Raw genomic sequence first — 14,898 nt, forward strand, 5'->3', positions numbered from 1 at the left:
CACATAGTCATACAACTAATAAGTACTAACTTTGTGATTCAAATAAACATTTTTTCTAACTCTAAACCAATTCTCTCCCACTAAACACATCCAGCTATGAGTCTTGTAAGAAGAAACTTGTAGGAGTGTTCTCCACTGGTGTCACCAATTTATCTCCTAGAACAGAGAAGTTCGAAGCTTTTAAAATTGTGTAACCTAAAAGAAAAATACTGAGCCCACTTATTAATGATATATTCCTAACCTTGACTAATATATGCATTGTAAGTCCTTATATAAAATGACATTTACATATATTAGAGATAGAAAACCCAGGTCAGTTTCCTGAACCCTTCCGAGTTCTATGTTCTATCATGTTCTATCATGAAGCTACTTGGCTGCATACAGAATTCGTACTGTTGGGAGCTCCATCATAGTCACCCAACTTTATCTGCCCAGTGAGCGTAAGCAGGCTGGCTATCAATGCTGACCATGGTTCCACATCTATAAAATAAAGAGAACACCATTTGCTGTAAACCATTAGCAGAGTTATGAAATAATGAAATAAAGTGTATGGATAACACCATAAGGTTTTTTTTTTTTTTTAAATAAAAAATAGTATGAATCACTGTGAACTTTGCAGAGTAGCCAAGTTACCCATGATTGAGTTTCAGGCATACCCATTCCTTCATTCCTCCATCAGTGTCTGTTTCCCTCCTTGCCTTCCTCTATCCTGCCTCATGTCAGTCACTATTATTTTTTAATTTTTTTCCTTCCCTACCTTCCCCATTTAGACACTGTGGTTTACCATATTGCTCCTGATAGGATTTTAAGCATGTCACTTTATCTCCTTTTCTTAGTTCTGGTCCATAGTGTCTGCTTTCTGTTATTGTTATAGAAAAACAGTTTTTAGTACAGGTGTAGGGGGGTGGGGAGGAGGGAGATCTGGGAAATTGGTGGTGGGAATGTTGCACTGGTGAAGGGGGGTGTTCTTTGCATGACTGTAATCATACAACTATAATCATGTTTGTAATCACGGTGTTTAAATAAAGATAATAATAATAATAATAATAATAATAATAAAAATTATATAAGGACATAAAGTGTCAGAGTGGCTGGTTCTTGATAACAAGCAAAGTAGCTTTTTCTTTCCTTATTATATGAGGTATATATGTATTAAATAGGGCATATCTCTTTTTTTGGAGATAGCCCATTCTAAGTTTACTACATATTTTAAATAAAGTGGAATACGAAGCAAAGTTTTTAGAGATGAATGTTGCAGAATTACTTAATCCTGTAAATAACATGTCTCTAGCTATAAGATAATGTTTAAATTTTGTCACTCATTAGTTAAAATTATATAACTGAGTAACTGCTAGGAAATATTTATGACGATACTATAAATATTAATGAAGGTTTTAATGATTTGTTTATATAATATTTCTTTTAAGTAAAGATGCTTATAAAAATACATAGCAATATCCTGAAATGTTGATAATTTTATTCTGAGTGCTGAGTATGTGTAATGTCTTTTTCTCTAAAATAAAGAATACATTTATTTGTAGAAAATATTGCAAGTGCTAAAAACAAGTGAAGTTTGAGGGAGCAAACATAGCATTTGGAAAACCTGATTGCTTTTAATGAGTATGATTTTTATATTTTTATCCTAGGACAGGCATATATTGATTTATATGGATTACACTTGCTAATTTGAAATGGAATGGAGTTTCACAGCCATTATTTTTAGATAATGAGTGGAATTTTATGTCTGCCAGGAAGAAGCAGTGATAGTGATTTTCGACAGGAGGATATTAAATGTGGTCTTTGTTCTCTCTGCTTTAGGTGCTGATAGTCTGCAGCACAGGTTTGGCTGGGATTATGCTGCTCAACTACCAGCAGGATTACACAGTATGGGTGCTGCCTCTGATCATCGTCTGCCTCTTTGCTTTCCTAGTCGCTCATTGCTTCCTGTCCATTTACGAAATGGTAGTGGATGTGTTGTTCTTATGTTTTGCCATTGATACAAAATACAATGATGGGAGTCCTGGCAGAGAATTCTATATGGATAAAGTGCTGATGGTAAGTACTACAAATGCCTTCTTGCTTTAACTGAATTTTATTTTTATTTTTTATTTATTTATTTATTTTTGGCTTGGGGGGCCACCCTTGGTGGTGCTCAGGGACTACTCCTGGCTCTATGTTCAGAAATCACTCCTGGTAGTAGGCTTTTGGCAGAGGACCATATGGGATGCTGGAGTTCGAATCCAGGTCTGTCTCAGGTCGGCTGTGTACAAGGCAAATGCCCTACTGCTTTGCTATCTTTCCAGCCCCGCCTTATTGCTTTAGAGATCAATTTTCTAGCAAAAAACATTTTTGCAAAATATTCTCTGCAATTTATTTCCATTGGATATAGCTGGGTAATTCTGTATTTGTTTTTGTTTTGCTTTGTTTTGTTTTATTAGCGAGGTAAATTTTGGAGAAGTTGGGAAAGAAGGTGCTTTTGGCAAAAAAACAAAAACAAAACAAAACAAAAATCCACTATAGAAAGTTAAGAAAATCTTGGGCCGGAGAGATAACATGGAGGTAAGGTATTTGCCTTTCATGCAGAAGATCGGTGGTTTGAATCCCGGCATCCCATATGCGCGCCCCCCCCCCCCCCCCCGCCCCCTGTGCCTGCCAGGGGCGACCCAAAAAACAAAAACAAAGAAAAAAGGAGAAAAAAAAGTTAAGAAAACCTAACTTACTAACTTATTATCTGGAACAGTACCCATTAATAATCATGAGTTCATATTTGTTCATACTGTGGACCCCATTTCTGTAGTTAAACTAATTTAAATTCATTTTCTGTTCCTTTTATTTTGAAGCCACACCTGGCAGTGCTTAGGGTCTGTTCTAACTTGTCCCTAGAGGTCATTTCTGATAGTACACAGATTCCATACAATATCAGTGATCAAGCTTAGGCTTTCCACATACAAAACATGCACTCCAGTGCCCTAAGTTACCACCCCAGTCCTGAACTAAGATTTTAAACCTTACTTTTAAACCTTGAATTGGAACCCTGGAGGACCAGAGAAGTAGATAGCACAGCAGTAGAGCATTTGTCTTACAAGCAGCTGAACCAGAGCAGATGGTGGTTCAAATCTCAGCATCTCATGTGATCCTCCATGCCTGCCAGGAACGATTTCTGAACACAGACCCAGGAGTAACTAACCTCTGAGCACCATCAGGTGTGACCCCAAAACAAAACAAAAAGAATTCGGGGGTTGAGTGGGAGCACAAGTAGAGGGATAATGGAAACCCAGCTGTACTCAGAACTTACTCCTGGTTGTGCTCAGGGATGACTCCTTGTTAACTGCATGGAAGGCAAGCAAGTACCCTACCCTCTGTACTATCATTCTGTCCCCAAGGAGACTTTTTAAAAAGTGTCTGATGTCAGGCCAGAATGATAGAGTACTGCAGGTAGAGCACTTGCTTTGGACTTGGCTGGCCTGGGTTTGATACTTTGCATCCCATATGGTGCCCCAAGCCCACCAGTAGTGATTTATGAGCACTGAGCCAGGAGTAAACCCTGAGCACCACCAGGTTTGGTCCAAGACCAAAAACACATACAAAAAGAAGCTTATATATATATGATTTGGTAAAAACATAAATTTTCTATTCTTGGTAATTTAATGCTTTCCTTTTACCTTCTAGGATTATTATATTTATGTAATTGGTAAAAAAAAAAAGTTATCTATGCCTAGTGCTATTAATAATGCTTTCTTTTTAACTTTCTAAGATTATTTAATTTGGGCGGGGAGTCACACTTATTGGTGCTCAGGGCTTACTCCTGACTTTGTGTTGAGGGATCATTTCTGGTAAGGCTCATGGGGTCCTCATGTGTGACCAGAGATCCCATCTTGGTCAGGATGATCAACTCCCTACAGAAAAAGTAGAACAACAAATTAAACGGTATTCTGGGTATCTGAACATAGCCCTTTATGTTAAAAGTTAGACATTTTGGGCCCGGAGAGATAGCACAGCGGCATTTGCCTTGCAAGCAGCTGATCCAGGACCAAAGGTGGTTGGTTCGAATCCCGGTGTCCCGTATGGTCCCCCGTGCCTGCCAGGAGCTATTACTGAGCAGACAGCCAGGAGTAACCCCTGTGCACCGCCGGGTGTTGCCCAAAAACCAAAAAAAAAAAAAAAAAAAGTTAGACATTTTCTTTTCTAAATAGATTATAATTTTTGAGAATGTCATATTAAATAAGTGAAAAGATGAATTATATTAGTAAATTCTAGTTAGCAGCTCTTACTCTACTTGGTATTATTTAGTGCTGTGGTTTTCGATAAGCCATTTAATAAGATGGAGTCAAAGGTATAAATACTCTTGAAAGTGTTTACCCACTGCAATCTGAGAAGATCCAAGAATGTATATGTTTTGGTCCTGTTTTGCAGGAGTTCGTGGAGAACAGTAGGAAAGCAATGAAAGAAGCTGGTAAGGGAGGTGTCGCTGATGCCAGAGAGCTAAAACCGATGGTAGGTGGAGTTGAGGAGGTGGCCACCCTCCAAGAATTTCACTTTCACTTCCTCTCTCTCTCTGTCTTCGCTGACTACACTTCTTCGGGAGAAGCTCTTGTTATCTGTATCACCCAGGATATGCTGCTCTTTCTGTTTGTGTGTCTACCCATCACTTGGATGGCAGAGTTCTTGTCACAACTGAGACCACCTTCTGTTAAAGTACGCTGAAAGGAACAGCCTTTTATTCAGTGTGCCTGCAGTCTAGGGGGTATTTTTGTCCCTGAAGTGAAATTTCTCTCACTTGTTTTCTTTTTAACTGTCAATATTTTAATTTCCATCAGACTGAACGTGTGATCGTACACCCCTACTGACTGCCTGGGTTTCATCCCTCTAGCAAATTCCTTTCAACATACTAAAAATTCATATTCTTTCCTTTTAAATATTGGTTTCTTTATGTTGCTATCTTCTCCCCCATTGCTGACTTTTTTTTCTGTTGCCTGGATTGTACTGTTCTTTGTTTAAACTGGTTTTTTTTTAGTAGTAAACAAGGCTATTTTCGTCAGTACCCATATTCCACTCACTAAAGATGACCTGACCTTCTCCAGCCTTAGTTTTATATTAATTTTTTTATATTAATCTCCACTCTACTTTGACATGGAAATGTGACTACATGTTAATTAATGTAAGAATCACTTAAGAAATATTCTAAATTGGTGCCAGAGTGATAGGACAACTGTTAGGACATTTGCCTTGCAGTCAGCTGACCCAGATTTGATTCCCAGCAACCCATATGATCCCCAAGCCTGCCAGGATTAATTTCTGAGCGCATAATCCCTGAGCACCACTGGGTGTGCTCCCTCCCTCCCTAAAAAAAGAACAAACAAAAAAAGAAAATCTTAAATTACTTTTTCCATAGATATTCTCTTACTGTTCCATAATGATAGCTATCTCTTGAATATATTTGTCAGATATATTACTGCCTAAATTTACAGTGTATTGTTTCTTAAATAAATAATTTATTTCAAAATACTTTATAAATACCTAACTCTTAAAAAGTTCATTTTAAACTTGCCAATTTGATTACATATGATATCTAAATGTGTAAGTTAAGGTCTCACTTTTTTCCTTTCATTTTTCTATAAATGGACTGATTTATTGGGTTGCCAGCTTAATATATAGAACTTAAAGTGAGTTCATTTAAGTATCATAAGAAATTAAATGGGGACCGGAGAGATAGAACCATGATAGGGCACTTGCCTTGCACATGCCCGACCTAGGACCAACTGTTTAATTCCTTGCATCCCATATGGTCCCCTGAGCCTGCCAGGGGCGATTTCTAAGCACAGAGCCAGGAGTAACCCCTGAGTGTCACATGGTATGACCCAAAACAAAAGAAAAAGAAATGGATTTTTTTTTTTTTTAAGGAAAGGAAATTCATAGTCAACCTAAAATCAAAGCCTCTACAAAGTGTTTAAGTGTTCCCTTTCCTCTGCAAACTTTCTTTCCAGTAGTTACTAGACCCCTTCCAGTAAAATACTGTGGTGTTACTCTTAATTACATTGACGAGGGACTGGAACAGTAATAAATGCTGCTAATCCGCAGCATTCCATATAGTTCCTTAAGAACCACCATGAGTGAAATCTGAGTGCAGATTTCAGATTTTATCCCTGAGCATTGCTGGATGTTACCCAAACTCCCCTTCCCTCCCCTCCCCCAAATATATGATTATGAAGTTGAAACATGGGGTCAGAAAGATGGTACAGGGATTAAGTCTCTTGCCTTCCTTATACCTACCAGCAGCTGACCCCTGTTTGATCTCTGCCCCACATGGTCCCCCGGCACCTCTGGGAGCCATCCCAAGCCAAAAGTCGCCTCACACACTGAGTGTGTCCAGAAAAAAACCACTTTCAATAAATGAATTTAACTGAAAACTTAAATGTTTAGATTACCAAGGCATAGATCACTCAAGTACTAAGAAAAAGGACTGTCAGAATGTCCAGATGGTTCTTAATTTTAATTGTAATCATCCAGAACTAGATTGACTGCAGAAGAGGCGCTCACAAGCCTTCTGCCTGTCAACCAGGCTCTCATCACTCTGCTCCTATCTCTCTTACTAAGAGGTACAACAGTGAGAAAGTGCCAGTCTCATAGTGACATGAAAAAAGGAGGAAAATTTCCTTTCTGCCACTGGTCTTGTCCTAATGTCTTGGAAATAAACTTCAAACTTAAAGTACATAACAAGACATATAAAATATTAAACTATAAACTAGCCTCTTTGTTCCAGTATAAACCACCCTTTCTCCTCTTTTTCATATTTCTAGTGATTGAAGCTTCCATTAAATTATTCTTTATGATAAACATTTGAAGCAAGGTAAAAATGTTTGGAGGTTTAAGATTAACTGAGTAGACCACTAATTAGTATATGTTTTTGTATCATTTAATGAAAAGTGAATTGTAGTAGATAATACAGTGTACATTCTCTTACGTTTAAATCTCTAATTTATAGGTAAGACTTCTAGGAGATTTGCCCAGATTTTGTGACACTTTATGGAAAGACATATAGATTCTATTAAAAATCTGTCATTTTTTCCCTAACATTACTTTCATTTTAAATTAATGTCTTTTCCCTCCTAACAATGCATTAAAATTTCATTCAGATGCTTTTATCTTATGTCATTCATCAATTCATTGCATGCAGATTAATGGGATAAATCTTTTGCTCTGTCCCTAAATATATCTTTCATGTTTCATGGCAAATACATTGCTCTGGTTCTTTGGACATACATCATAGCATTGAATCCATAAGAATAATGTTATAAATGGTTAAAAAAAAAAAACTCCCAGTGAAAACAGGAGCTATTTCTCATAAGATAATTAAAGCTCATCAGCTTCTGAATTTTTTATTTAAAAATTTTAATTAGTCAACATGAAATTGCAAGTTATTTGTGATTGGATTTTAGACATACAATGTTTCAAACTGATCCCTTCACCAGTGTCCACTTTCCTCAAGCAATGCTCCCCTACATATATATAAATGTTACTATGTCTCCTTTTAACACCGAATTCTTGCCCAAAACGATCATTTCCAACTATCATGTCAAAGTGGTACCTTTTCTGCCCTAAATGCACTCCTTCTCTGCCTAAATGTACTCCCCTACGATTTGTGACAAGCTTCTTAACATGGACTAGTAGTCCTCCTGGCCCTCTTCTCTATTGTCTTTGGGTATTATTACCATACAACCTTTTTTATTAATATTCGACAAATGAGTGTGATTATTGTATGTCTCTCTCTGCTGACTCATTTCACTCAGCATAATACTCTTCATATTCATTCATGTGTAAAGAAATTTCATGACTTTATTTTTCCTAACAGTTGTATAGTATTCCATTGTGTAGATGTACCACAGTTTCTTTAGCCACCCATCTGTCCTTAGGCATCAAGTGCTTATAATTCTTATTTCGAACCAGTATGCATAAGAGTTGATGCTAAGTATCACTATCATGTTGTATGTGTCCTTAGAGAAAATCCCTATTAAATGATTTTCCTCCTAGAATTGAAAATCAGTACATTTTTGGATCATTTACCTCTCTTTTCTTGTCTAATTTATATGTTATTTCCTTAGATGAGAGTTCGGTGAATGGGCATATACCTATTTATTCTATAGCTATAGAAACACTGCTATTTGAGGTTATTGTCTTCTTTATGGTACATTTTAATTTAGAATTTATATATTTCTCACCTCTAGAGTAATATTAGGAACATGAGGTTTTAATTTTGCTTTTGCAAGGAATTGTTGAATAAATTAGAAGTACTTAAAATTTTCTTCTTCATATGTCTTTTGTTGATTTTGTTACTTTTTTTTTTTCTTCACCTAAGCACCTGGAATTAAACCCAGGGCCTCATGCATGTTTAATTGAACCAACTGGACCACTGCTGAACAACATCTCTTAACCCCATTATTGTTTTATTTTTTTTTATAATATCTTTATTTAAGCACCATGATTACAGACATGTTTGTAGTTGGATTTCAGTCATAAAAAAATACACCCCCTTTACCAATCAACCCTCCTGCCACCAATGACCCCCCCCCCCCGTCTCCTTCCTCCCCCACTGCCAGCCTGTCTTCAAGACAAGCATTCTATTTTTCTCTCTCACTACCATTGTCATGATAATTGTTGGTATAGTTATTTCTCCAACTGCTCTCATCATTCTTTGTGGTAAGCTTCATATCATGGCCCTGTCCTTCCAGCCCATCTCAATTGTCTCTGGGTATTATTGTCATGTAGTCTTTTATTTTTTTTAAATTCCATAGAGAGTGAGACTATACTATGTCTATCACTCTCCCTCTGACTTATTTCACTCAGTATAATAGTTTCTCTGTTCATTCATGTATAGGAAAATTTCATGACTTCATTTTTCCTGACGACTGCATAGTATCCCATTGTGTAGATAGACCACAGTTTCTTTAGGCACTCATCTGTTGTCAAGCATCTGGGTTGTTTCCAGATTCTGGCTATTCTCAATAGCACTGCAATGAATATAGGTGTGCAGAGGGCATTTTTGTATAGTTTTTTTGTGTTCCTAGGGTATATCCCTAGGAGTTTAACGTCATTATTGCAGGGTTTTTTCTTCTTTATTTTTTAAAGAATAGGTAAAGAAACCTTGATTTTGTGAAATCTTTTTCTAAATCTTGGGAAATGATTTTAGATAAATGTGTCAAATATAAGTTTAAGTAGGAAACTTTATGGATATCTTCCTGCTATTATAAACTTAGGAGAGAAAAAGATGGGGAATATGGGCATTCTCAAAGCACTGTGCTCTGACTGTCATATATATGTTCAAGAGGGAATGTAACTTTCAGTATTTAAAGGACTCCTAGCCACTGGCATCTAGTTTTAGGACAGGATTTTAATTCCATTTTACCATCTGTATATTTGTGACATTATTCATGCTCTCCTTTTAATGGCAATTGTCTAAGATTATACTCTGTATGGCTTTGTTTTCTAGGCTTCGGGAGCAAGTTCTGCTTGAACGTAGCCGACCATTATGGAACCCATTGACATTCCAAAACAATATATACACATAGCTATGTATTTATGTGTGTGGGTGTGTGTATATATGTATATGTATGTGTGTGGATGTATGTGGATATACATACATATACACACACACACATAATCAGCCAAAATCAGAGAAAAGGAACAGGGATTTAATACCTTTTTTATGCTTATTTTTGTCAAACATGTACTCCTTTCATACGGGTGGCTTTTACAAGGCAAATGCCGTCACTTAATGTTTTCAATTGTAATTGTCTTAATGGAAATGTTAAGATTCATATCTGATTAACATTTTTAATAACTTAGAAGAAATTTTAACTTTATTTAAATTAGGTAAAATTATTGTACTGAATGCTCTGTCTAAAGTTTTCAGGGGTGATTACCCTGATGTGCACATAAAATCAAGAACTTATTTGACTGATGCATAAGTCCTAGTGGACTAGACTAGACCTGTGCTTTCAGCAAAATAAGAAATTGCTCCAATCACTTCTCCCCAATCAAAAAAAGCCATGTCATTTTACGTTTAGAAACCTACAAGCAGACCCGATGATCGTGGCATTTGTCAGCCAACATTAAAAAGTAATCAACTCCTCAGGTATTTGTAGTTTACCCTAAAGCTTCTATTAGAGAGTCAGTAAGAAAAGAAAAGGGTAGATAATCTTTCTTATGCAAACTTTTCTTATAGTTTGTCTTTTAATTTTGACTTTAGTAACATCCTCCACACATTGGTGTGCCTGAGTTGAAAGGAAGCTGGGGCACCCAGCAAGATGTAGCCTTTATGTTTTTTTGTGTCTTGATTTGCGTTTAAGTAACGCTGTGAGGAATATGAACAAAAGCATTGCTTGGGCTTTTGCTTCTGAGGAGTGTCCGTGGCTTAGGGCTAACTGGCCATTTTATTCAAATGCTCGCTATAAAAATCTGAAAACATACTGGCAGGTGCTCCTCTCCTTGCAATTCATTGAGTGTTCAGAATCCCACAATATTTAACTCAAGAATTGGTTTAACATCTTGATTCTCAAGTGTTGAATGTTCTTTTTGTTTGGGGATGGGTTTGGGGTTTCTTTTGGTTTTGATTCCTGAAGCTTACCAGATATGAATGGCTAATATTCCATTGTTCTGCTTATTGTAATGGTGAATGCTTTAAGAAAAAAAAGTGTAATTTGCTAAGAATAATTCATGATCTGTTTATGCGATAAATCCTTTTTGTTACGATTTTTTTAAGAAAAGCTATTTTTGTTAATGTAAAGTAAATATTTCAGAGCAAATTTTTTAAACTTATTGCACTATAAATATAGGCTCTGTACAAAAATAAAGCCTCAGCATTTTATCATTCCAATGAAAGGTGAATCTTTTGAAAGAAAGCATTGCTCCTACCAGTACTAGACATTGAATGAGACCAGTATTAGAAAATTCATTCAGCTAATGTAATAGGGCTTGATCAGCAGCCATTGGCTAACATGCTTCCTTTCAAAGGGTTGGACCTTTAAATTGCTGCAAAGGTAAATTGTACTTTTGTTTTAAAGTATCTGTGTCCTTTAGCTAGGTTAAAATTTGCTGAATGCCTTGGTTTCTTTTCAAAGCTCATGTAATATTTCTGATTTTTCAGAATATTTGCAATAAGAATCTGACTTTTAAGAAAAATACACAAGAGCTTATGTCTTGGCAAGATCTGGAAAATCAGCATTCTGAGAGTAGTTATTCTGAAACAATAATTCTCCAGAATTATTAACATCTAACATCTACCATCACCAGACACTGTTATTCTACTCTTTTATAAATTCACTTGAAAAGGAATAAATATAATTATGTAACTAACAGTCATCCAAATAGATGAGAGAGCAAATCATGTAAGGAAATTCAGAATACCTTCTGTTAAGAGCTTGCATATGTTTTTGACATTAAGAACTATTGGGAATTAAATTTAGGATGGGCAAAAGTCTGAAGATGGTGTCAAAACAGAAGACAATTCCAGGAGCTAGCTATTTTAGCAATTGTCCCTCCAAAGTGACCTGATGCAAGTTATGAATTTGGAAAGTAGTTTCTGCTCACTTGGACATCCCAGCATCATGGACTCTTGGCTGCTCCCTGTTCCATTTGCTCGCAAATCTCAGCTATTTGGAAGCCACCAGGAATGCTTTCTAATTATCATTTGCAACTAGAACTGTAATCAGAAAGAAATTTTGTATTTTTGTATAACTTGACTGTGTGCCATTTTATATAACAGGTCCTGTTTTACAAATAAATTTTGTTTTACTAACTTGTGTTTAGAAATTACAATCTATGTGTAACATGTCATCTAAATTCCAGATTAACTGCCAGGCTGTTTCCTCTAAGTAAATTTGTGTAACATCTAGGTAGATATATGCAAATATGCACAGGCACACACAGAGATATTTGAAATATGGAATATTCACTCGTGAGCTTCCTTTCTTGATTTTATGAACTATCACAGATACTTTTATGCACTATTTAAACCTTGAGGTTACCTTTGAATACTCTTCCTGCCTCTTCCATTCATTGCAAGCCATTCTTCAGCAAGCTATGGGCTGCCTTACTGCTGTTCGCTCGCCTCCTCCATCTTCTGCCCAAGTTAGAGGAATAGATGAAGTACAAAAATTATCTGTGAAACGTGGTTGCCTGAATAATTTTTATCAACCACTGACCTTGTTTTGTGATTTAAAGAAAAAACAGAACTTTTTCTGGGGGGAATGTGACAGTCTTCAAAATTGCATTCAGGACTCCTATCTACAGAGTTCTAGTTAGTGTCTGTCCTCTGTTGTGATATCACAGTGACCAGAGTTCACTATGGTTCAGCCACTGGATAATTCTTTGGTACATAATTTTGACTTTCTAGGCATCTGTCACAAAACTCAGTCCTCACATAATATAATATAAAAGCAGAAAATTTGAATATTTCAATAGAAATCCAAAAGACCCATGTTCTCTGGGAGGCATACCAGTGCAATTGCAGTTTTTAAACATTAAAAAATTAGCTAGGGCACTGAGACTGTATAATTCTGCATAAATAAACATATTCAAATAGGCTGTTCTTTAATCCATTTAATACTACACTTTAGCATAATTCTTAAATTACTATAATTTAAGTTGCTTAACTGTATGCTAGTCCCAACCCATTTCCCAGAATAATTGAGAAGACACTAAACTTCTTTAAAGATTGTGCTAGAAGTAAGTTTTTTTTCCCTTAAAGATATATTCCTTTACTCTTACCTCTTTCCCAACCCCTTTATTTTCAAAATGGGTGTTAAACTATTGATGCTCAGTATCACTGATGTTACCATCTGCCCAAGGCTTCTTAGCTTTTCTAGGACAGTTTCAAGATTTTATTCCTGTTGGAGGTAGTGAAGAGATGAGCCCTCACCCTAATCTGCTTATAGCAAGGTAATAATTTCTTCCATCTTCCTCAAAACAGCTACTAGTTGCAGGCACTGCATATTTGTGAGACCGTATTAATACCTGAAGGGCTTCAACCATTTATCCCATGTGCCACTTCTAGCTAACAAAAGTGATGTGCCCTGCCTGAAAAGTGTAAGGCTGGGATCAGTTCTAAAACAAATTTAAGGTGACATGTGCATATTATTTTATTTTTGGTCACTAACCTCATCTGAATCTTTAGAGTTTCCAATATAAATTTCTGTCTTTTATAGCCTCGGAGAAGTTTTCTTTAGAAGCATCTTTAAGCTTTCACCATTCAATAAGTAAGCTTTCTATTGCATTTTGCTTCTAGTTTTTTTTTTTTTTTTTAAATCCTCCAAGCTTAGAGGCTTATCACTGCACTTGCCACAGTTAATTTCTTTATTCTTTGCACATATCCCATCTGGCAGATAGGAATGCATTATAATAGTTAGCCTCGAGTTGTTGAGTGCGATCTGTGAATATATATTGAGAAACTATGGGTTCATAAGTAAATGCATAAAGCAGAGACTTGTGTATTATATATTCACAACATAGAATGCCTTTTGCTTGAAGTACATATTCATATATCTTTGTGTACAAAAGAATGCATGTTAGCTCTTGATAAGCAGGTACTGTTCATATACAGTGGCTGCTTTGGGAATTAGCTCATCTCTGTCTAATGGCACATAGCCCAAATTTTGAAAAAGCAGGACCTTTGAATATGCCAACAGAAAATTCTAAGCTATAAAAATTTTAAATCAAAACAAAAAAGATAAACACATTTGTAAACTTTAAAATAAAACATTTTCCCTATTCTGATTTTACAAATTTTAACCAAATCTCTTTAAGTCTTCCAGCTTTAGAAGAAATTTTTTAATACAAGGTTAAAATTATTGAAAAATACCTTCATAGAGAAAACTTCAAGGCAAAGTTTTAAATCTTGGAAGTTCCTATGGAAAACCTTTTATGAAGAGGATACTATTATATCCTTTCTTCATCCCCATCTCGTTCACTTTTATATGTAAAATAAGACATAATATTTAGTCTCAATATTGCATATAGACATCACTTTTGTAAATTACATCTATAGGATTCAAATTTGATATTTTCTAAAAGAATTCACTGAGCTTTGGGAAAAAGAATGAAATTATTAGGCTATTTTATCAGGCTATTTTACAACATAATTTCCTGAGGAATAAACATTCCACACTAGAGAGTTTGGAATAATTAGTCTTTTAGTTTACTCATGGTTTTTGTCGGTCTTGCTGAACATTAAAATATTGTAATTTATAAATGTTTAGGAGATTTTTCACTTTTATTTGCTTAGACCGCTATTTAATATTTGATGCTCAAAAGCAAGTTTTTTATCCTTTGAGAGAACCACAGGCCCCATTTGAGAAGTTTAGGAATAGAGTGGGCTAGCTCTCTAATTTTCATAGTTTATCTATGTACATTTAAAATGCTAATAGAAAATATAAATAAAATGTTAACAGAATTTCTGGTCTCTAGAGTTGTCTTCTCTATACTATGATCCTCTCAGGGTCTAATGAGCTAAGATAAAAGACTGCTTGGTTTTATCATGTGCTTTGAAATGAAATAATGTTTAAATAGCTACCCATTTTAGATCGTAGAGATTTGTCTCAGGTTAGGAAATAAAATATTAAGATGAAATATTATGAAATAAATAATATTTATTATGAAACAAATAAAAGAAATATAATGAATCATCAGTATTACTTTCCCTCAGTGGACTCCTTGGCAAGTTATTCAATTAATTTCATTAGGCAAGAATATCCAATAAATTAATAACCCAGCTACCCAAAACACCGGATTCTTTATATTTAGCTCAGTTCTGATGTAAGCAGCATAGTTTGTAAATCTTTTAAACCTATATCACCCACCATGATCAAGAATCATTGAAGATGATGATAGATTAGCTAAATCCCTGGT

At 35.5% G+C, this 14,898-nt stretch overlaps 1 protein-coding gene across 3 annotated transcripts in view; it reads left to right on the plus strand.

The window, feature by feature from the left end:
* SLC44A1 (solute carrier family 44 member 1) overlaps window positions 1-14,898 on the plus strand; it is a 226,376-nt gene that overhangs the window by 147,997 nt on the left and 63,481 nt on the right. For 2 of the 3 annotated variants that reach the window (XM_049770819.1, XM_049770831.1), the window contains 3 exons: window positions 1,819-2,055; window positions 4,414-4,494; window positions 9,485-11,791. In XM_049770819.1, coding sequence (XP_049626776.1) covers window positions 1,819-2,055; window positions 4,414-4,494; window positions 9,485-9,508 — 342 coding nt within the window. In that variant the 3' untranslated portion in view covers window positions 9,509-11,791. Of the gene's footprint in view, window positions 1-1,818; window positions 2,056-4,413; window positions 4,495-9,484; window positions 11,792-14,898 lie in introns of those variants that run through there. The other variant, XM_049770826.1, reaches the window with a different exon arrangement.

This window comes from Suncus etruscus, chromosome 1 (assembly GCF_024139225.1).
Source record: "Suncus etruscus isolate mSunEtr1 chromosome 1, mSunEtr1.pri.cur, whole genome shotgun sequence".
In the NCBI taxonomy this organism is placed as follows: domain Eukaryota; kingdom Metazoa; phylum Chordata; class Mammalia; order Eulipotyphla; family Soricidae; genus Suncus; species Suncus etruscus.